The following is a 23,712-nucleotide window of genomic DNA, read 5'->3' as shown; positions in this document are numbered from 1 at the left end:
GTGAGCCATGCTATGAAAAATAATATGAATCCGTCTGTGGATTAAACTGATCTTTTGTACAGCATGCCTATGCCTAAACTACAAGCTGGGGAAATGTTTTGTTTTGTGGCTCATAGGTGGTTAGTCACCGAGGTCGTGGAGGTCATGGAATCCGTGATTTCCAGAGATCTCTGTGACTTCAGTCTGTGGTGGTCGGGAGCTGCAGGGTCCCACGCTGCCCAAGGGGGCAGGGAGGAGGTGGCGGGGGCACCCCACAGCTCCTGGCCACTGTGAGGAGCGGGGGAACCCAGCAGCTCCCGGCCATCGAGGGCTGCAGGGGAACCCCCAAGCTCTGGGCTGCCAGGGGCCCCCAGAATTGTAGGCAGCAGGGGTGCCGTGCTGCACCGCTCCCGGCCGCTGCAGGAGGCAGGGGTACCCCACAGCTCCTGGCCACCACAGGCAGCAGGAGAGACCTGGGAGCTGCGGGCGGCAGGGGTACCCCACAGCTCCCAGCTGCTGCAGGTGGTGGGGGCCCCCACAGCTCCCAGCCTTGGGCAGTGGGGGACCTTGGAGTTCCAACACCCAACCCGTTGTGGGAGCACCCAGAGCTCCCAGCCTCTGCGCAGATGCCCTGCTGCCGAGGTGTGGAGACCTGCAGATCCCCTATTATGTCACGGATATTTTTAGTAAAAGTCACGGACAGGTCACGGCTTCTGTTAATTTTTCTTTATTGTCTGTCACCTGTCCGTGACTTTTACCAAAAATATCCATGACAAAATCTTAGCCTTACTCCTAGGTAAGGCTACAATTTAGTCACAGGTATTTTTAGTAAAAATCATGGACAGGTCATGGGCAATAACCAAAAAGTCACGGCCAGTGACCTGTCTCTGACTTTTACTAAAAGTAACCCTAACTAAATCTTACATGCTGGGGGGGCGTTGCAGCAGATGCTGCTGCTCCTAGGGGTCGGGGACAGCCTGGGGCCGTGCTTCCGCTGGTGCTCCTGGGGGTGGGGAGGCAGCCCAGGGCCCTGCTGCCACCGCTGCTGCTGCTCCTGGGGGTCGGGGGCAGCCCAGGGCCCTGCCGCCACCGCTGCTGCTGCTCCTGGAGGCTGGGGGCGGGCCGGAGCCCTATCGCCGCCACCGCTTCTCCAGGCTGGGGGCGGGCCGGAGCCCTATCGCCGCCACCGCTTCTCCAGGCTGGGGGCGGGCCGGAGCCCTATCGCCGCCACCGCTTCTCCAGGCTGGGGGCGGGCCGGAGCCCTATCGCCGCCACTGCTCTGGGCGATAGGGCTGGGGCACCGTCCGAGACAAGTTGCCTGCAGAACAGTGGCTGGCCCAGAGCCTCCCCAGCTGCTCAGGTGGCCCTGGGGTTAGTCACACCAGCGGCTGCAGGAGGCCTGGAGGTCCTGGAAAGTCATGGACTCTGTGACCTCCATAAAAGACTTGCAGCCTTACTCATAGGTAGTAACAGGCACAGTGCGGCCTCTATATACTGCAGGGGCAGCTGATGCAGCTCTTAGATAATACTTAGCACTGTATAGTACTTCACATGTTTTGAGGAGTGTTGCAGACGCTAACTATTAAATCCTCCGAAAATCTTTGTTTTCTGCCTTCTCTTGGAGGTCTCTCTATTTGTAGAGCAGTGGTCTCCAACCTTTTTATTCCACTTGATCACTTTTTGAATTAAGGGCAACCCAGGAACTGCCCCGCTCCCTCTCCCCCCCCCCCCCCCAATTTCTCACTCTCCCCCACTCTCACTCACTTTCACCGAGCTGGGGTCACGGGTCGAGAGGGGGTGCAGGCTCTGGGCTGGGGCAGAGGCATTTGCAGTCTGGGAGGGGGCTCCGGACTGAGCCTGGGGCAAGGGGTGTGGGCTCTGGGAGGGAGTTGGAGTGCAGGAGGGGGTGCTGGGCTGGGGCAGAGTGTTGGGGTGCAGGAGGGAGTGGGCTCTGGGAGGGAGTTGGGGTGCAGGAAGGGGTGTGGGCTCCGGGAAGGAGTTTGGGTGCAGGAGGGGGCTCCAGGGTAGGGCACAGTGTTGGGGTGCAGGAGGGGGTATGCAGTGCTAGCTCTGGGAGGGGGTCAAGGCTGGGGCAGGGGGTTGGCATGCAGGAAGGGGTATGGGATGCTGGCTCTGAGTGGGGGGCAGGGCTGGGGTTGGGGTGCAGGAGGGCGGTATGGGGTACTGGCTCTGGGAGGCGTGCTGGCCGCTTCCTGGAGCGGCATGGGGCCAGGGCAGGAAGGCAGCAAGCCTGCCATTACGGCAGCCCCACTGCACCACCGGAGATTGCACTCAGCTGGGAGATTCTCTAGGATCGACCAGTTGATTGCGATCAACCGGTTGGTGACCACTATTGTAGAGTGACCTGCCCAAAATTAGTGGTAGCATCAGGATTAGAATTCATTGTCTCCTGATATCAGTCCCATGTTAGGTCTATTAGCCTGTGCAACCTGCATGTGAAATTCTTTGTGTTTCACAGAGTATGGATGATCTTTGAAAAATGTATAGACTCTGCAGGAATCTTTTCCCAGAATAAGTGTATTTCAAAGTATTTGCAGCTTGTCAGTGTAAGCAGGGTTCTGATTAAGATTGCTGAAAGCAAGAAAGCCATCTTCAGACAAATGATCATTCTGAACATTAGCATTTTAAAAAATATAAATGACTAAGCTTGCAAAACTTACACAAATGTCAATGGATAAACAAACATTTTGTATGTTAGTGACTGGAATGTGATTCTATAGTATGGTGTGAGTTAAAGAGCAACTGACCCTCTGATTAACTGTAACAACAAATATTTAAAAACTGGCAGCGCAGATAGAAAAATTCCGATATTCATTTTTAGGTTTTCAGAATAGTGTGTCAGTCACCAATCTCACTTGGCTGATTAGCCCACTCTAAATACTTGTCTAAAATGAGGTGTGTACATTTTTCTGACTGGGAGTTGCCCCGCCATAGTGCTGAGGGTTCAACATTTCCTTTTTTGCTGCTTCTTCCTCTTATTTTTTGTGAATATGGCCCTTCCACACATACCTTTATGGTCTGAGGAACTGTGCTCAAATTACAGCTACAATAAAACTGGCTTCTTGAACAGGTTTGGCAGTCCAACGTGGAAGTGGCCAAACTGTATTTCAAAATCATTTCAAAATCAGCTTTATCTGGGCCAACCCATTCTAACTAACACTTTCCACTGTTGCTACCATTGAGGGGAAACTTTAGGGCTGCTGGTATTTTAACAGCTGTTGACTTACCTTGCTTAGAGCAGGTGTAAATGAAATGGTAGTTAAAAATGTTGTGTTTACAGTGTTTTTGGTGAAACCAGATAATCACTATACTCTTGAATGAACTGTTGCAGAAAAATGATTAAAAACAAAAAAAACCCCACGATATTACTCCTGGGGGAAACTTTTCACAAAATGATCATTCCATATGTGACCCCTCAGTCCTCATCCTCAAAGAAAACCTGCACCACACCTTCAGATGAGCCGAATCCAATTACCCCACTCCATCCAACAATCTACTTAAAGCCAAGAAGGTCTTGCAGCTTCATGGCGTTGTGCTAAATTAGCTGTGCACTTACCACTTCAGCCTCCATCAGCTCTGGGCCTTATACCTTGAATTCATCTTTCAGTCTGCTGCAGGTTTATTTTTTCCGCATACCTAGCAATGGTGTATTTAGGACCCAATAAACTGCCTTTATTTAAGACAGTTACAGCTGTGATTATAAACTTCATCAGAAGCTTGTGTACCATGACCTTACACAGTACTTTTGGTTAGCCTAGCTGCTTCCCCTACAGATAATTGAAAAGCGATTTAGATTGGAAGGCAGGATGGTTCTCTGTTGTCACATGGTAATCTGAAATTAAAAGTCTTAAAAGTTTCAGCATGTTTTAAAAAACCTTTATTTTATTATTCCATTCACACAGGTTTCCTCCATTCCTTCCTCTTGTTATTTAAACAGCAGGTCATTTTAAAAATTAAATTGGTTGACCTTTTAGGTGTCGTTCAGTGAAATGGCTGGGTGATTGTCTGAGGGAAGAATTGGGTTTTTGTCCATATGGCAAGGCAAACTTCAGATAATTCATATGGGCAATCCAATATCTCCATATTTATTTTGTCTTTCAGAGATGCTTATTTCAGGTTTACAGCCATGGCCGTGTTCCTCTTGCAGCCCTGTGAGTGTATTACCTCATTTCCTCTTTCAGAAAACTGCTGTGCTGGGGAAATAATAAAGCTCTCCTACATCCAAACTATCTCATAGATACCACTGTACGGCCCAAACCTGGGCATTTAAGATTTGCAGATTGTGTACATATGAATATCTTCTCATGTTCTCTGTTTCTCACAGGGTCTTACAGTGCCAGTCAAGGTGTAAATTGCATCCGTGAAGATGTTGCTGCGTACATTGAAAGACGAGATGGAGGAGTTCCTGCAGATCCAGATAATATATACCTTACCACAGGGGCTAGTGATGGAATTGCTGTAAGTGTTAAAAGTTTGTGTGTACATGTATATATTGTGTGGTACATTAGACAGATCCCTTAAGAAATATAGACTATAGAGCATGATTCTCATCATCTTTGCACAGTTGTATGTCTGATCTCTCACATACACCACGCCAGTGATCCTGATCTGATTTATGTTGAAGTCAGTTACGTTATGTGTGAGCAAAAGAGAGGAGTTCTGAAACAGGCCCATGGATACTAAAATCTTCATATGGCCGTCTAAAGCTTTTTAAGTGTCTAAATATGGATTATTAGCCATCTTGGCTTGAAGATTTTGCTGTACATGACTAAGGGCTTGGCTATACTTGAAATGCGTTGCTGTAGTGCTTCAGTTAAGATGCTACTTCTGCTGATGGGAGGGGTGTCCCATCAGTGTACATAACCTACCTCCACAAGAGACAGTAGCTAGTAGCTGTATACGCTGGCTGCTAGATCAGCTTAACTGCACCACTCGGGTATGAATTTTTCACACTCCTGAACAATGTAGATAAGCCAACTTAATTTTCCAGCGTAGACCAGGCCTAAAATGTGGAGACACTAAAGCTTAGAAGAGGATGTTATTCACTGGAGAAACCAGACCCCACAGACTGAGAATTCTTGGAGAGCTTTAAGGAAACCATGTGTTACGTAGATTCAGTGGAACCCGCACTAAGGGCCACCTTCAGTAGCCAGCCTTCTTACATTAAGCGATTCACTTTAAAGTATCCCCAAAGTTTCCAAGGCAGTTTTTGTTTGTTCTTCAGCTGAAGATCATCTCTACTAGGTAACGAGTATATGTTGATCCTTTGCATGGTTGCTGAAGATAGATTTCCTTGTATTTGCTTTGCTGCAGTGCATATTTTAATTTTTTTAATTAGTTTGCAAAACTTTTAAAATGACATCTTGTGGCACAGTTTGGTATTACAGTACTCTGATTTATAGCAGCTTCATTGATTCATCCAGTGTAATGGGTTTCCCAGACTTTGCAATTCCAGGGGCTCTACTGGCAGTGTGACAGGAGTGTGAGCATCACATGTTTTTCCATAAAACTTTATCAGATATAAATGCATATAACTATATTTGATTATACCGGTACTGCCTTTGTTGCTTGTTTGAATTTGCCAGTGATAAGCCTGCAGTTGATGAGTTTCAACTTCAGCTGGCAGTTACAGCAAGAGGGCAGCTGTTGATTGTTTTTAAAGGACTCTCTATGTTGTGTTCGGCCATTGTTATGTGCTACGTAATTTTTGTTATAAAACACCTTAGCATTCTCCATCTAACAGTTGGTGTGAAATGTTTTTTGACTTAAAAGATAAACATCCTTCAGTATTCATAACTAGTAGTGTCACTGTCATGAAGGCTGGTAACTTTGTGCCTCTGTAACTGAAATTTGTCTAAGGCTTTGCGTCCCATAGAGCGGGAGAAAGTCACACAGCAAGTTGTTCCAGAATATACTGTGAATTCCGCTGTCATCTGTTTTTTTGTTTTGTTTTGGTTTTTTTTTTCCTTTAAATTCCTAAACTTTTCCAGACTATTCTAAAGATCTTGGTCTCAGGAGGAGGGAAATCCCGAACTGGAGTGATGATCCCAATCCCACAGTACCCCTTGTATTCAGCAGCCATATCTGAACTAGATGCCATCCAGGTGAACTATTACCTGGATGAAGAGAATTGCTGGGCACTAGATGTGAATGAACTTCGTCGTTCCTTGAATGAAGCCAAAGCATACTGTAATCCAAAGGTCCTTTGCATCATCAACCCAGGAAATCCCACTGGTTTGTAATGGTTTCATTTAAATGTTTCAGAGTTTGTTTTGTTCACCCGTTTTTTCTTTTTGCTGTACATGCTTAGGACTTGCTTGTGACTTATCATTGCACATGTATAGCTGGACTTTAATGATAAAATTAGCGATTCCACTCTGAAACTTAGTTAAGCGGTTTTTAATTTACTGAGATAATTTACCAGCTAAGCAAGCAAGCCTGGGTTCAAAGAACATATAAACCCAGGTTTAAGTGTTTTGTGTGTGCATGCTGAAGAGTTTTGGGCTTACCCATGTAAGAGCATGTGTAAACTGCAATGAAAAACATATCCAAAGAAGACTAGTCTTCCCCTCAGCTGACTTGTTGACAGGGGTCTAAAAATTAATGTCTCACAAATTCACTGTCTCCTATAATTTAGACAATACATCTCAATTGTGATTGGAGGCTCCCCACCCACTGCCCCCAGACATATTGTATAGAGTATATATAAGTGATTGTAATGAGTTTTATGTACCAACTTCCATAGCATTTTTTTTTTAAGGTAAGAGGGACAGCTTATTGAAGAGGTAGCAGCCTTCCTGGTTCTAGACTGAAAGACTGTGTACATGTTCTCTACTAATTAACCTGAATTGCAACTTTTCTTCTCTCACTTTAAATTATAGGTCAGGTTCAAAGTAGAAAGTGCATTGAAGATGTTATACATTTTGCTTGGGAGGAGCAACTCTTTCTTCTGGCTGATGAGGTAGTAGAGCATTAAGACTACATACCTTTCTGTGGTGAACACACCTGCAGTGCAACAGAAGCACTAGGTGCTCGGTTCTCTTCCTCTGTGCCCAATAAGTGTGATTGTTGATTTCTAACATGGAGCATGGATTCTCCCAGTGTTACCAGACTAAAAGTTGTGAACAAAAAAGCCAGCTTCTCGGTCCTAAAGAGTTAATTTGAAAAATTTAGTGTGCTAGACTTGACCTAAGCAAAAAGGGTAGTGGCTCCAATAAGGATGTAACTCCAGAAGGAAACTGGAACAACATCTGAGTCTTGACCTACATAATATAGGGTGACATTAGCCATTGGTTTAGATAATTAAAAGGAGGCAAACTGAAGCCAGGGGTGGGGTGGAGATTGGGAATTGAGTACACAGATGAAAAACATAAAAGTTAAGAAATAATATACAAAATCAAAGTTCAATACTCTTCTTGCAAGGGATACTCAGTTAAATATACTGTAAGCTATACATTTGTTATGCTTGAAGTAACTGTAACTTCTCTTTTGTAAAAGCTTTCAAGCATTCGTACATCCCAAACTTTCTTCAGCAGCTTACATTCTGTGTAATATGCTGTCATTTATTCACATTTGGGCAGAGTGCATAATGTTTCCTCTGATTGTGTAGGTTTATCAAGATAACATTTACTCAGAAGAATGTCAGTTTCATTCCTTCAAAAAGGTTCTGTATGAGATGGGACCAGAGTACTACAGCAATGTAGAGCTAGCATCCTTCCATTCCACCTCCAAGGGATACATGGGCGAGTATGTCCATCTTCATTTCTTTATTGTATAACCTCTTGCACAGTATTTAGTAGAATAGCTTCCCCTTACTTCTTGTCAAGTAGGATGATTTTTTCACATTAGTGAGCTGAGTGTCATCTTGTATCTTCTGGTACTGTTACCTAAAAACTAGTAAACAAGGAAAATGCATGAGTTTATATATGGAACATTGTATAACTTATGGGCTGGCCCAGTGGTTTTGCAAACTTTTTATTTAATGGAGTAGTTTTTAAAAAAGAGAGCACCTATCACAGACCTGGAAAAGAATGTGAACCAGGCACTCCTTGATCTGCACAAGCTGGCAACTGACAAGAATGACCCTCATTTGCGTGACTATCACAGACCTGCCTCCCATCCCAACACCCCAGTCCTACATTAATAGGTTCCTAAAATAGTTATGTGTGCAGCCTACCAGGGATGGCACAGTGAACCTCTGGACTACTGACTAGTTCAAGATTCACTGGATCAGCCTGATTTTATAGAGGGGTGGATGTGTGTGTGTTCGTTTCTTTTATGGGGGGATCAGGGGAGGGAAATGGCAGCTTCCTGATCAAATGGATTCTGTTTCTGCTGTACACGTTTGCTCTGAGGAATAAATATCCATGTTAATACCTAGACTAACCTCGTAATGAAGCTGCATATGTTAATGTCTAAACGTCACACCCAATATTTTCTTTGATGGTACTTAGCTACCATTATACTTTACCCAATACAGAAGAAGATATTTAAAAATGTAGGTTACATGTATTGATGCTAAGCAAAATGCTCATGATTAATATAAAGTTCAGCTGGATGCTCCCTCTTTTTCCTCTCTTGGGGTTCTTTTCAGTAATAAACATTCCAAATTATATTCATTTTTTTCCTCTCTCTCTCGCTCTCTATCTACTGTATTCTCAGGTGCGGCTACCGAGGGGGTTATATGGAGGTGATTAACTTGCATCCAGAGATTAAAGGACAGCTTGTTAAACTTCTCTCTGTTCGTCTCTGTCCTCCAGTCTCTGGACAGGCAGCTATGGATATTGTAGTGAATCCTCCAGTACCAGGGGAAGAATCTTATGCACAGTTCATTAAGGTCAGCTTTAATATTGTTTGTGTATTTCTTAACCCTATCCCATACATCACCAGGGTGTGATGAGAAGATACAGAAAGATCCATCTCAGCTTTTCTTATGGTAGAGCCCTGTAATAACACTGGCCAACAGGACTACAGAGTAATTTCTAATACTCTTTGTACTAGTAGCTTCAACATCTTGGTGGAGCCACAGCTCTTCCATCACATGTTTGTGGCTTTTCATTGAGTTCATCTGCTTTTAAATATAATTTCTTTCCCCTGTGGCTTCCATGGTAAATGAGGGTAGCTACTCAACAAAGCTGGCTTCTCTGAAAACTGCACAGGAAAAATGAAGCTACTAAGTGAGGGTGACTTTGTAAGTGAAACCATATCGTACCCTTATATATTGAATGCTTATTTGAACAAAGAATAGTAGCTTCTCATTTGTACAAATGCTCTACCAAAGTCAGCTCTAGTGCATAAATGGAGTTAAAAATGGATAAATGTGGCCCATTATTTTAAAAAGAAGAGTTTTTACATTACATGCAAAATCAATCTCATTGTAGTAGAGATCTGTCAAACAGAAAATGCTTAGCTGGTTTTAATTGTGTGTTTTGGTGTGCGTGTGTTTTTCTTTTTAAAGACAGCTCTTTTTATCTTGTAACTATAGCCTGGTGAGCAGCCTGGATAGCTTAAGATATTGTTAATTAGACATCACTGATTTGTCTTAGGATCACCAGCCCAGATTGATGGTGACCGAAAGTCATCATCATCTGAAGAATGCTATTCTGTGACCTTTTGAAAGGAGTTTCTCAGTACTGTTCCAAATGAACAAGTGTTCCTCTCACAAAAGCCCCAGCTGGTATCCTGGTAGGTAGTCTCAGCAGAAATCCTACAAACTGAATGAGTATGGAGACTGAACTACTCTCTCATCCCTGGAAATTGGTCCTGCCAAGTCAAGCTTGAGGCATATTGAAAATACAATTTGAGAAGGCTGACCTGCTGTACCTATTCTGTGGTTAAATAGAGAATTCCAGGAATGTTGTTCTAGAACCATTGTTCCAGAACCTTTCACAAATGCTAAATTCAGAAATGTACTTCCTTAAAAATGATACCATCTCCCCTCTACACACAGCCTGTGGACTAGGCCTCCCACTTGAATTCAGGGCCTTTCAAGGGTAGTGTCTGCAGCAGTGACTTGGCATCGGCTTTGCTACACATGCAGAACTTCCTCTTGGCCACAGAACCCCAGAAGCTCCGTTCCAGCGGTTTGGGGTGTTATACCAATTAAATAAAAACCAGCAGGATCTTATTAAAGGGAATAAGGCAAAATGCCACATTTATTGTGAATACAGAAAGAATCATAGTAAGCAGTTAGTTATAGCTATAACATGCCATTCAATTTCATATTCATTCACACACACACACAGGTTCTGCAAGGTTGTTATCATAGTTACCAGCCTTAGAGTTGCTCGTGCCAAGTCACTGGCCAGGTGGCCTGGACACGAGGAGGGAGAAGGGCCTTGTCAGATGCTCATCTGATGCTCCTGGAAGTTGCTTTGCAGAATCAGACCCCAAAGTTCTCAGTTTCTAGAGTCCATTTTTATAGGAATTTATTCCTATGCCAATCTATAGGAATTGCTTCATCATGCTGTTGCTGAATCAATCAGCAGATGGCACATTCCTGACGGCTCTATGCTGCCAGATGTTATCTTGTTCTTTGGTTCTCCCATTCTTGAGGCTGTTGGGTGGATTCCAGTCTGCCCTCGGGGGTCCTCTGGTTGTTTCCACTTGACGCCTTCTTCGGCCCGATGGACACTGGATTCTTAGGCTGGCACCTCCCTGATGATTCATTTATTATCCACACCAAGCATCCATCCACATACATCCTCTATCTCTATTTTAATCACAGTTGTTAACAAAGCGAGATGAATACAACAAAACGGCAAGGAGTCTCTGTGTGCTGTTTCTGTTGTTACAAAGTATCGCTTTGAGTCTTTCTCTGTGTGAATAGTTGTTACAAAGTATTGCTTTGAGAACAGACTCTGTCTTAGGATGTACTAACACAATTAACAGCTTGAAAGTTTCACACAGAGAGGGAGAGAAACAGTAAAAATAAGAGACCAAAAACCAAGAGATCTCTTAATTAGTAATACCCTGGAATTTAAACTATGGGGAATCAAACTTGTTAGGGGGCTTATTCCTTCACCTGCTTACTTCCCTGGTCCTTCTCGCATGAACAGAGAGCAACAATACCCGAAATCCAAAGGTGCAAACAATTCGATGTTTATTGGGGTGAACTTCCAGTAAGCATTATTCCAGTTTCCTTCCTTAGTATCCTCCTTCCCAGCTCTGACACCACAGAGCCTTACACCTGTGTCCCTGTTCCCATTCCTGCCCTTAGCCAAACATTATTCCAATTTCCTTACCCCCATTCCCTGTTCCCATTTCCCCCTTTAGCAAAACATGATTGCAATTTCCTTACCCCATTTCCCCTCTTTAGCAAAACATGATTCCAATTTCCCCACCCCCATTCCCTGTTCCCATCTCCCACACCCACCCACTCACTTCCTGATTGACTGCAGGCTATATAGTAAAACTTGAGTTCTGCTTTGCTATACCTTAACCAATCATTTTCCTGAAATTTAACTAACCAATCCTAACATATTGTAACATGATTATGTAACCAATTATATCCCACCACCTTAATTAGTTTACACCCAGCAAAATTAATTATACAGCAGACAGGAACAATCACAGAACCAGACAGAGATTATACAGACAAACAATAGCAAAGTGGGAACTATAATGACAAAACAATACAGAAGTTAGGATTTCACATCCCAGCTATTGATAAGTGGGTTCTTGCCAGACAGGATGCTATCAAACTAAATTTCCTTTTACGTTTTCTAGGCACTTCCCTTTCTCTGGAGGTGATAGGCACTATCAGGACAGGATTATATTCCTAAAAGCCCAATAGCACCTTATTTCAATGTGACTAGTCTGGAATGTGAGGAGGTGACCGGTCGCTTCCCAGCTTATAGAAAAGGAGTACTTGTGGCACCTTAGAGACTAACCAATTTATTTGAGCATGAGCTTTCGTGAGCTACAGCTCACTTCATCGGATGCATACTGTGGAAACTGCAGAAGACATTATATATACACAGAGACCATGAAACAATACCTCCCCCCACCCCACTCTCCTGCTGGTAATAGCTTATCTAAAGTGATCATCAAGTTGGGCCATTTCCAGCACAAATCCAGGTTTTCTCACCCTCCGCCCCCCCCCCCCCCCCACACTTATGGCTTCCTCTGCTGCTTAGCCAAAGGCCTTAGCCTAAGAACAGGGCCTCAGACTGTCACAGTAAGAGAAGGCCCTTACACCAGCAGACAGTGATTTTGATTCTTTCTTTTATACCACTAGAACTAGCCAAGTGATAAGAATACACCTCAATTCTTAAAGTACAGGCCTTTGCAGATAGGCCTGAATATCTACATCCTAACAAAACTCATTTGTGATTTTATTACAGAACTTCTTTAATATGATCCAGCATAACAGGGGCACTTTGATTGTATAGCACACGTCTGCAGAAAAGGCACTGAAATTACAATGATTTTATTCAGTGGGGGAAAAAACTGCAAGTCACAAAACTTGCCAAGACCAGAACAATGTTAAACCTTTGGGTTTGCATTCAGTGTTACAGGAAATATATGCCTTTTGTCATCTTCCAGCAGAGGGTATTTAAAATGGAAGACTTAGATTTGACTAGTGAGTGACTGTTGCATTATGATTGACATCACTTTTGGTCCATTGCCATTTGTCTTGGGTATTTGTTATTGCTAATCTTTGATATATTCTATTTACCTCTTACCTAGTAAGGAGTGTTATTGCTAATCTTTGATATATTCTATTTACCTCTTACCTAGTAAGGAGTGAATGTAAGGAAACATTTTGTTTTACCAACTGCAAAACTATTGAACCAACCTACAATTCATCATCTAAGGAGAAATTCAACTGTTTTCTATTCTCCCTCCCCTCCTTTTCTTTTCAACAGGAAAAGGAGTCTGTTTTGGACAATCTTGCCCAAAAAGCCAAGCTAACAGAAGACATGTTTAATAAAGTGCCAGGAATTCACTGCAATCCACTTCAAGGAGCTATGTATGCCTTCCCAAGGATATTTATCCCTTCCAAAGCCATTGAGGCAGCAAAGGTCAGTCAGCCATTGTCCGTCTAACCTCCCCACATTGTTATTGGTTGTTATCCATGAGGGAATTTTATGCCCTGGAGTAGAACAAGTGCTTTCCAGCTACAAACAAAGACTGGCAATTGCTAAGAGATTATATCACTAATAAACAAGTGGCAGGCAGTCCTTTCATTTTCCAGTTCATTTCTGATTGGGGCTCAGTTATACCTGTGTTACTGAGACCAAAAGTGGGGTCCTTTGTGAATTTTCTGAGCTGAAATAATGCCTCTGAATGACGTAGTATATAGACTGGGCATGTTGATTTGACTAACTTAAAATATAAGAACTTCCTCCAAATTATTATTCAGGTGATTTACTACTCAGCAGATGTTTTGGGAAAATCCAGTAGGAATGTCTTATTATTTGTGCTCTGGGCAATATTGTAAGGATAGGCATGTAGGAGTTAATTCATCAAATATTTTTAATACCTTTAATCTGTTAGACACTTCAGTGAAATTGGGTTTAGAACACCAAAAAACTCTGTTGCGAGAAGTTTCTATGTCTCAGTCAATCAAAGAAGGGAGTAGTTACGTAAAGACAGAGCGACTGGCTAATTCTGTTCTGTTGAGCTGGACTGATTGAGAGCCTGCAGTGTGGAGTGGATCCATTTCACCACCAACGGGAGTTGCTGTGCATCCATGTAGTGAAGAAAATGAAAGTGCAGGAGAAACGTTTGGAAAGAAAAATGACCATAAAACTGTATTTTTTGCATTATGATTTCATGTTATGATCTGGAGATGAAAAATTACTCCAAAAATTCAGTCTCTTTTCTCAGGCTCATAAAATGGCCCCTGACTTGTTCTACTGTATGAAACTTTTGGAAGAAACTGGAATCTGTGTTGTACCTGGCAGTGGATTTGGCCAAAGAGAAGGAAGTTACCACTTCAGGTGCAGTATCTGTTTAATAGCAAATTACAGTGTATTATAAGAATCCAGTTGTTAGAATCTTTCTCTTTACTAAATAAATAAAACTGTTAGGGTTCTTATGGCATGTCCATGGTATAAAAACAGACTTGGACTAATTCACATTGTTTGTGACACCAGCCTCTTTTTTTTTTCTCGGGCATACTCTATGTAGCTAATAATTATATCTAGAACAGTAGGACTGGTTTTTGCCGTGTCATTCGGCTTCATACAGTATTTCCCCAATTTGCTGACATCAGTTCCAAATATACAGAACAGAGCACAGTGAGGTGTCTAAGTGAACCCTCAAGGGATCAGAAAATACTGGTTCTTAGAAGAAGTGATCTTTAATTCTGCTGAAACTGTGGTCTACTTTTAAAATGGTTATCTTACGGTATGGCTCTATACTGAAAAGTGATCGTGAAAATTGCACCACCTCACTCAACAGTTGCAGTTCCTGTGTACCTTGAGTAATGTGTGCTCACTTTAATGAAATAAGGTGTGGGGTTTTTTTAGCTATTTTTGGGCCTGACTGCCGCCAATACTTGCACTAAGCAGCACCTTACTTTGCAAGAAGTATAGTTATCTTTTGGGGACTACTTGGGGAATACGGTGTTGCTGAATGTAAGTGTTGTAGAATCCAGACCTTTGTTAGCATTGCATAATTAGTATAACGGGGAAAATGAGCTGGATTGTATTTTGACTTGCCTGGCTCCAACAAAACTGTTAACTGAATTCCAATTGCAGGGCCAAATTTTGCCCTTCATTATACCTGTGGAAGCCCATGAAAACAATAGGGTTGCTGTGACCCAAGGATCTCTTGATGTCAAACATATGGCACAGGAGTGCATAAGGGTTACAGTTATCCCCTAAAAAGAAAAGGAGTACTTGTGGCACCTTAGAGACTAACCAATTTATTTGAGCATGAGCTTTCGTGAGCTACAGCTCACTTCATCAGATGTATACCGTGGAAACTGCAGCAGACTTTATATACACACAGAGAATATGAAACAATACCTCCTCCCACCCCACTGTCCTGCTGGTAATAGCTTATCTAAAGTGATCAACAGGTGGGCCATTTCCAGCACAAATCCAGGTTTTCTCACCCTCCACCCCCCCACACAAATTCACTCTCCTGCTGGTGCTAGCCCATCCAAAGTGACAACTCTTTACATAATCAAGTCGGGCTATTTCCTGCATAGATCCAGGTTATCCCCTAGGTCTGGTATTTACATTCTAGTTTGTCAAAGAGTGTCATGTAAAATTTCTACTGAAAGCCTGTGTCACACTGGTGGTCATAATCTTAGTGAAATGTATGTATGAATATATATTGGAAACTATATTTGTAAGGCCTTTTAGTTAAAGGCAGGTCACCCAGAAGTGTAGCATGCCTTGAGACAGATTCCACCAAACAGGAGATGGGAGACACTTATCTCCTTAGCTGATCATTGTGTATTGTATGTCTTACAATAGAAGTCTATTTGCATACTGAGTCAAATGCTAATGAAGAGATTGCTGGGACTTCAGAAGGCAAATTAACAGAAAGAGATAAACAGTGGGGGATGACAGGTTTCAGAGGAACAGCCGTGTTAGTCTGTATTCGCAAAAAGAAAAGGAGTACTTGTGGCACCTTAGAGACTAACCAATTTATTTGAGCATGAGCTTTCGTGAGCCACAGCTCACTTCATCAGATGTGAGGACCCTGTTTTAGAGGTGAAGAACAAAAGACTGGGCTAGTATATCTAGGGGTGCAGAAAGATGTGTTGGGGGAGACAAGTTGCCAGCAGGCTTGATCTCATGAAAGGAGAGTCTCAGCCATGCTGGTTGAAAAACACTGTGAGAAGGAGTTGGGGTAAGCAGTACCATATTAGACATAAGAATGGCCATACTGGGTCAGACCGAATGGCCATACGGAGTCAGACCAAAGCCCAGTATCCAGCCCAGTATCCTGTCTGCCCACAGTGGCTAATGCCAGGTGCCCCAGAGAGAGTGAACCTAACAGGTAATGATCAAGTGATCTCTCGCCTGCCATCCTTCTCCACCCTCTGACAAACAGAGGCTAGGAACACCATTCCTTACCCATCCTGGATAATAGCCATTAATGGGCTTAACCTCCATGAATTTACGCAGTCTCTATGCAAAAGAATAAATGGACACAAACCTGACATCAGGAATCATAACATTCAAAAACCGGTAGGCGAACACTTCAACCTCTCTGGCCACTCAGTAAAAGATGTAAGGGTGGCAATTTTGCAACAGAAAAGCTTCAAAAACAGACTCCAAGGAGAAACTGCTGAGCTTGAATTAATATGCAAACTAGATACCATTAACTTGAGTTTGAATAGAGACTGGGAGTGGCTGGGTCTATTTCCCTAAGTTAAGTATCCTCACACCTTCTTGTCAACTGTCTAAATGGGTCATCTTGACAGGTTTCAGAGTAACAGCCGTGTTAGTCTGTATTCGCAAAAAGAAAAGGAGTACTTGTGGCACCTATCTGATGAAGTGAGCTGTAGCTCACGAAAGCTCATGCTCAAATAAATTGGTTAGTCTCTAAGGTGCCACAAGTACTCCTTTTCTTTTTGGGTCATCTTGATTATCACTACAAAAGTTTTTTTCTCCTGCTGATAGCAGCTCATCTTAACTAATTAGTCTCTTACAGTTTGTATGGCAATTTCCAACTTATCTGTATGTATATATGTATCTTCTTACTATATGTTCCATTCTATGCATCTGATGAAGTGGGCTATAGCCCATGAAAGCTTATGCTGTAATAAATTTGTTAGACTCTAAGGTGCCACAAGTACTCCTATTCTTTTTATGAATTTATCTAGTTCTCTTTTAAATCCTGTTATAGTTCTAGCCTTCACAACCTCCTCAGGCAAGAAGTTCCACAGGTTGACTGTGCGCTGTGTGAAGAAGAACTTCCTTTTATTTGTTTTAAATCTGCTGCCCATTAATTTCATTTGATGGCCCCTAGTTCTTATATTATGGGAACAAGTAAATAACTTTTCCTTATTCACTTTCTCCACACCACTCATGATTTTATATACCTCTATCATATCCTCTCCTCTTTTCCACGATGAAAAGTCCTAGTCTCTTTAATCTCTCCTCATATGGGACCCATTCCAAACCCCTAATCATTTTAGTTGCCCTTCTCTGAACCTTTTCTAATGCCAGTTTATCTTTTTTGAGATGAGGAGACCACATCTATATGCAGTATTCAAGATGTGGGCATATCATGGATTTATATAAGGGCAATAAGATATTCTCTGTCTTATTCTCTTTTCCCTTTTTAATGATTCCTAACATTCTGTTTGCTTTTTTGACTGCCACTGCACACTGCATGGACATCTTCAGAGAACTATCCACGATGACTCCAAGATCTCTTTCCTGATTAGTTGTAGCTAAATTAGCCCCCATCATATTGTATGTCTAGTTGGGGTTATTTTTTTCCAATGTGCTTTACTTTACATTTGTCCACATTAAATTTCATTTGCCATTTTGTTGCCCAATCACTTAGTTTTGTGAGATCTTTTTGAAATGCTTCACAGTCTGCTTTGGTCTTAACTATTTTGAGCAGTTTAGTATCATCTGCAAACTGCCACCTCACTGTTTACCCCTTTTTCCAGATCATTTATGAATAAGTTGAATAGGATTGGTCCTAGGACTGACCCTTGGGCAACACCATTAGTTACCCCTCTCCATTCTGAAAATTTAGCATTTATTCCTACCCTTTGTTCCCTGTCTTTTAACCAGTTCTCAATCCATGAAAGGATCTTCCCTCTTATCCCATGACAACTTAATTTACGTAAGAGCCTTTGGTGAGGGACTTTGTCAAAGGTCTTCTGGGAATCTAAGTACACTATGTCCACTGGATCCCCCTTGTCCACATGTTTGTTGACCCCTTCAGAGAACTCTAATAGATTAGTAAGACATGATTTCCCTTTACAGAAACCATGTTGACTTTTGCCCAACAATTTATGTTCTTCTATGTGTCTGACAATTTTATTATTTACTGTTGTTTCAACTGATTTGCCCGGTACGGACATTAGATTAACCGGTCTGTAATTGCCGAGATCAACTCTAGAGCCCTTTGTAAATATTGGCGTTACATCAGTTATCTTCCAGTCATTGGGTACAGAATTTACCTGATTTAAATTGTCCTGATTTAAAGGACAGGTTACAAACCATAGTTAATAGTTTTGCAATTTCACATTTGAGTTTTTTCAGAAGTCTTGGGTGAATGCGATCTGGTCCCGGTGACTTGTTACTGTTAAGTTTATCAGTTAATTCCAAAACCTCCTCTAATGACACTTCAATCTGTGACAATTCCTCAGATTTGTCACCTACAAAAGATGGCTCATGTTTGGGAATCTTCCTAACATCGTCAGCCGTGAAGACTGAAGCAAAGAATTCATTTAGTTTCTCCGCAATGATTTTATCATCTTTAAGTGCTCCTTTTTTATCTCGATAGACAAGAAGACAGCTTGTTAGCTGAGTTTAAGCTTTAGAATTTGTGTTATGATTTTGTTTTATATGTAACCCTTTGTTTCTAATATTTCTGTTTTTACTATCCTATGAATCTCTGTGTTACATACATTAACTTGCATTCTCTATAAACAAATCTAAGTGCTGTGAGTTAAGTGGAGCTGTGATCTGAGGTGTAACTAGTAAGCTGTGCTGTTCCTGTGGGAACAAAGGATCTGGTCATTCTATGAGAGTCCAGTGGATAAGGGGCTGGACATTATACAGGGACGTTCTGAGGACTCAGGGGTTAGATTGTGGCTATCGCTAGCCTGGATGAGGGACAGCAGAGCCCAGGTGGACTGAGAGGGGAGTGCTTGTGTTGCCTGTGGCTGGGAGAATCAGCCCTGGCAGGTACAGACAAAGTTTCCTCATTCTAAGGGCAGGTGTCCGGGGTGACTCACAAACCTGGCAAGTGTCACAGTTGTACCTGTGTAACTGAGAGCAGAATTTGTTTTGTAGAATTTTTTTACTGGTGAGAATACAAGAGCTGGAAGGAACCAACTCCACTTGCAGATAGCTGAGTTTGCAGGGCTGGCTGTTAGAAAAAACACATTTCACATGTAAACTGAACAAGCTTGATACAGAAACGTTAAAATAATAAACATAGTACCCCACAATGTAATTTTTGTCGTCTCTTTCCAGAAGTTAAGATTCACAAATGAAAAGTAGACTGTCTATTGGAGGCGGCACTTAATGAGGTTTTGCTCTATTTAAAAAAACTGAGATGACAAGCCCCTGAATTTTAATACACAGGTTAATCAAAACCAGGTGTTCTATGTACAGTAACTGTAGCTGTAACATAAATTCAGAAAATAAGGGAATCTTTTTAAAAGCAGGTTGCAGGAAGTTAAAAGTTCTACTTTCTGTGCACCGTTTGGGAAATATATCTCTGGGGGGGTTGGGGTGTCTGTTTCTGGTTTCCATTTCTTTAATGTTTATTACAATGTATCTTATCAATTGTTTTGCAATAGTGTTTCTTCTCTTTCCCAGAATGACCATTCTCCCTCCAGTAGAGAAGCTGAAGATTGTGCTGGAGAAAGTGAAAGACTTCCACATACAGTTTCTTGAAGAATATGCATGAAAGAGATGCAGACTTCCTCCCCCCCCCCCCCAAAGCAAATGCAAAAAATGAACAATATGTGCTGAGAATGGGCTGTTCATCTAGTTAACTGCATTTACAATAGATAGAGCCCATATGTGGGTAAAACTTACACTTACCTGAACAATTAAACCTAATGTCTGGTGTGGGAGATATTGCTATACAGACGTGGGTTGGAGGGGGAACATGAAGAGGGAAGGTGAAGAGAGAGTCTAGTAGACTATTTTGTGCCTTGATTGGAAGTTTATATTCTTGACTTACGCTTCTGGCCTAATTGGTTATGGAGGAAAGTCACGTATGAAAACTATTGATATCGTCTTCTACAAAGCAGAAATGCAGATGGCCAATATATTTGCTCAGAAACATCCATTTCCTGTTTGAGATTTTACCCAAAAAAAATCCTAAAATCTATATTCTGGGTGTGGTTGATTTATTATTGTTTGAGTATAAAGTGTTACCCACATCTGATCAAACTGGCAGTTGTTAGAATGTTCATAAAAATCTCTGGCAGATTATTTTGTGCGACTAAGTTCTATTGCATCTGAACTTTACATTATTTCTAAATAAAATCTGAGTGGAGACAGGCAGTTCTGAGGGCAGAGATAGTACATATGATGTGTTTAGAGTCTTAAGAAATTGAAACTCAGTGAATTATGACCACAAACTAGTTTTATCCACACACAATTCAAGCTAGAGTAGACTAGTACGAGAGAACAATAGCATTGAGCTTTTCATCTCATAACCACTTTGTTAAAAATATAGAAAAGCTGAGGAGTCTCCTGTTCATATATGCCATTTGTGTATATTGATTATTACAAGCAACCAACTTCAAAGCAAATGTGAACACTGTTAAGGCTTAAAAATAATAAGGTCCAACACAAAAACTTAAAATTGCAGCACCTCTTGATCCTCTGAGAATGATTCTTTGGAACTTGATGATTAGGATATTAGTTATGGGAGAAGAGTCTTTCGCTTTTCTGGTTACTGGTTTGAATCTAGCCCAACTCTGTAAAGACTGAAAGATGCTTCCATCAGACAAATGTTTGTATGTAGCTTAAAGGAAATTAATTGGTGATTTCAGTCTTGTTCCCAGTGAAAGTGACTGTATTGCACAAACTACTATGTATGGCATTCTTGGCAGGGAGGTTAACGGCCAAATGGACATGCAGGATTGGGCACTCTGAATTCGAGAGGGCTCTTCCAGAACAGGATAAGGTATTGTATAGATGCTTGTACCACCTGTGCCATTCTTATTTTGTGGAGGAACAAAAAAATTTAGTCTCGAGGTAGGCTGTCAATTTGGCACCTTTTTCCAGCACAAACACAGAACTGAAAACTCCCACTACCAATCACGGAGGTACCAAGTAACTTCATCAAGTTTTGTCTGAGTAGTTTGTGCAGATCACTGTTTAGCGACAGCATCTCATTTATTCACATATTAACTTAGATCTTATTCTTTAGAAATAAATTAGAAATCTTGTTTGTTTACTGACATTATTTTGTTAGTAATACCTGGCTCAGCATGTGGTGCTAATAAGGAAGTTAAAATCTTGGGAGTTGATTCAAGTACAGGGACTAGTGAATTAACACATTGGATAAAAGGATGCGGCAGTCTAGTGTGTTAAGGATAAAGATGATTATTGGCCACATCTCTTACAACAAGAAAAGGAGTACTTGTGGCACCTTAGAGACTAACCAATTTATTTGAGCATGAGCTTTCGTGAGCTACAGCTCACTTCATCAGATGTATACCGTGGAAACTGCAGCAGACTTTATATACACACAGAGAATATGAAACAATACCTCCTCCCACCCCACTGTCCTGCTGGTAATAGCTTATCTAAAGTGATCAACAGGTGGGCCAGAGTGAGTTTGTGTGTGTATGGGGGTGGGGGGGATGTGAGAAAACCTGGATCTATGCAGGAAATAGCCCGACTTGATTATGTAAAGAGTTGTCACTTTGGATGGGCTAGCACCAGCAGGAGAGTGAATTTGTGTGGGGGGGTGGAGGGTGAGAAAACCTGGATTTGTGCTGGAAATGGCCCACCTGTTGATCACTTTAGATAAGCTATTACCAGCAGGACAGTGGGGTGGGAGGAGGTATTGTTTCATATTCTCTGTGTGTATATAAAGTCTGCTGCAGTTTCCACGGTATACATCTGATGAAGTGAGCTGTAGCTCACGAAAGCTCATGCTCAAATAAATTGGTTAGTCTCTAAGGTGCCACAAGTACTCCTTTTCTTTTTGCGAATACAGACTAACACGGCTGTTCCTCTGAAACATCTCTTACAACAGCATCAACTGGAACAGACTGCAGTTAGAAACTATGAAAATATCAAAAGGATGCCCTATAGGGAATTAATCAGTGACTTCCTTTCAATTGCTAGTGGACAGATATCCAAAACACAACCTCAACTGAAAACGGGACACTGGGGAGTAGTGTTATCATGGAGGCCTGGAGACTGAACTAAACTTTTAACTTTGAAGAGATGGGTCTCATCTCATCAGTTGTATCTCACTGGGAGGGTAGTCTGGAAAAGCTCGTGTTGCTGCCACCCATAGATAAACAGAATGCTTCATTTGGCATCTTTCATAAGCACTAATATAACTACAGAAATTTAAAAGTAAAAAAATGTAATAAGAGGTCAAAACATTCACATTTAAATAAAAAATTATCCAAGTAATTACATTTTTTCTTGCTGTTGAAATTAGTCCCCAAGTCAAATCTGGTTTGGGGCTCACTGCTTGGAAGTGGCTGCCATAACAGACATGTAGTTTGAAAATTCTACAATCTAATAATGGAAGTTAGTATATTTTTTTACACTTTTGTAACAGCAGCTTTTTTTCATGGGGTAGTATTTGTAGTCTAACAAACCAATAGATTTTATATTTACCTTGTGTTTACACCTGATATTCCTGAAAACAGTCCAAGGTTTACAACATACGAGAGACATTCTATATGCATGTTGAAAGCTGCTTTTTTTCCCCCAGTCAGAGCAGCAATCCTTATAGATAAATTTTAAATCTAGGATAGTGACCTAATTTTAGTTTTCTAAACATTATATGATGGTGCCTTTTATGTTTCTGACATTGCAAGGGAGAACATTTGTTTTGATGTATCTCCTAGAGAAGGGTTAGGGCTTTCTACTGTTCATCCACAATATTAGTATGTACTGTGGCAAGCTACAGTATGCAGGTACGTTTTTGTGGGACATAACTGAAAAACTGAGAAACAAAGACTTACATTTTCATTGTCTTCAATGTTTAACAGACCATCTCTATCTTTTAATGCATGTTTCTAGGTTTCATTTACCTACAGGTGCTCCTTAATACTGTACTTAGATTAACTTAGATGTATCAAAGATTTCAGAACAATAAAATAGATGTCAAAGATGTGGTAGTATTTAATTTTCTGGGTTGTTTGAAACCAAATGTCCAGTTTGTATGGTGAAATATTTATTAACTCCGTGGTCTCTCACAATAATAAATAATTTGATCAACATAATGTATGGTTGATTTCATACTTCCTCAGATACATCATTCAGTACACTTGTCAAACTTCTGTTAGCAGAGTTCCCTCTTTCCCATGCTGTAGATGGCCTTAATTAAGAATTAATTCAAAATTGAAGGGGGCTGATGTCAGAAGATAGTACTGAAGTCAATTGGCAGGAAGCAAAATTCAGCCCATTGATAGAAGAAAAGAAATCTATACAATAATTAATTTAAAAAAACCCTTAAGTATCTTTTTGAAATACAAGACCTGGGCTGCATTATACTACATATGAAACTGAGAGCAGCAGTTAATCTCCAGAGCTGTTCCTGGAGCCAAAGAAGAAAAGGGGGCTAGATCCTTGCAAGTTGGAAGAGGAATCTAAATGTGCTACTTAAGCAAAAAGCTAGCCCTTATTTCCCTAAATACCTACATGTAAGCCAGCAAGCTACAAAGTCCTTGCCTATCATCATCTATAGAAGCTCTTCAGGGAAATGTGGCAAGGGCTTTTGGAGCAGGAATTGTGTTTATCATCTGTTTGTAGTGGATTTAGCTTAATACCATCCTGATCCTAATGAATGATTTACTGAATAAGCCATTTAAACCATCAGTTAAAGAGATGAGTCATCCTAGTA

The 23,712-nt window shown here is 41.5% G+C and overlaps 1 protein-coding gene across 7 annotated transcripts in view; it reads left to right on the top strand.

Moving 5' to 3' along the window:
• Positions 1–23,092, top strand: part of GPT2 (glutamic--pyruvic transaminase 2) — a 51,672-nt gene extending 28,580 nt beyond the window's left edge. For all 7 annotated transcript variants that reach the window (XM_048870803.2, XM_048870802.2, XM_048870799.2 and 4 more), the window contains 8 exons: positions 4,325–4,458; positions 5,991–6,234; positions 6,882–6,961; positions 7,610–7,746; positions 8,662–8,836; positions 12,870–13,025; positions 13,834–13,946; positions 19,479–23,092. In XM_048870803.2, coding sequence (XP_048726760.1) covers positions 4,325–4,458; positions 5,991–6,234; positions 6,882–6,961; positions 7,610–7,746; positions 8,662–8,836; positions 12,870–13,025; positions 13,834–13,946; positions 19,479–19,569 — 1,130 coding nt within the window. In that variant the 3' untranslated portion in view covers positions 19,570–23,092. The remainder of the gene's footprint in view (positions 1–4,324; positions 4,459–5,990; positions 6,235–6,881; positions 6,962–7,609; positions 7,747–8,661; positions 8,837–12,869; positions 13,026–13,833; positions 13,947–19,478) is intronic.
• Positions 23,093–23,712: the final 620 nt, after the last annotated feature.

The sequence above is a fragment of the Caretta caretta genome, chromosome 12 (genome assembly GCF_965140235.1).
Source record: "Caretta caretta isolate rCarCar2 chromosome 12, rCarCar1.hap1, whole genome shotgun sequence".
Lineage (NCBI taxonomy): Eukaryota > Metazoa > Chordata > Testudines > Cheloniidae > Caretta > Caretta caretta.
This window is presented reverse-complemented; position numbering and strand designations above follow the sequence as displayed.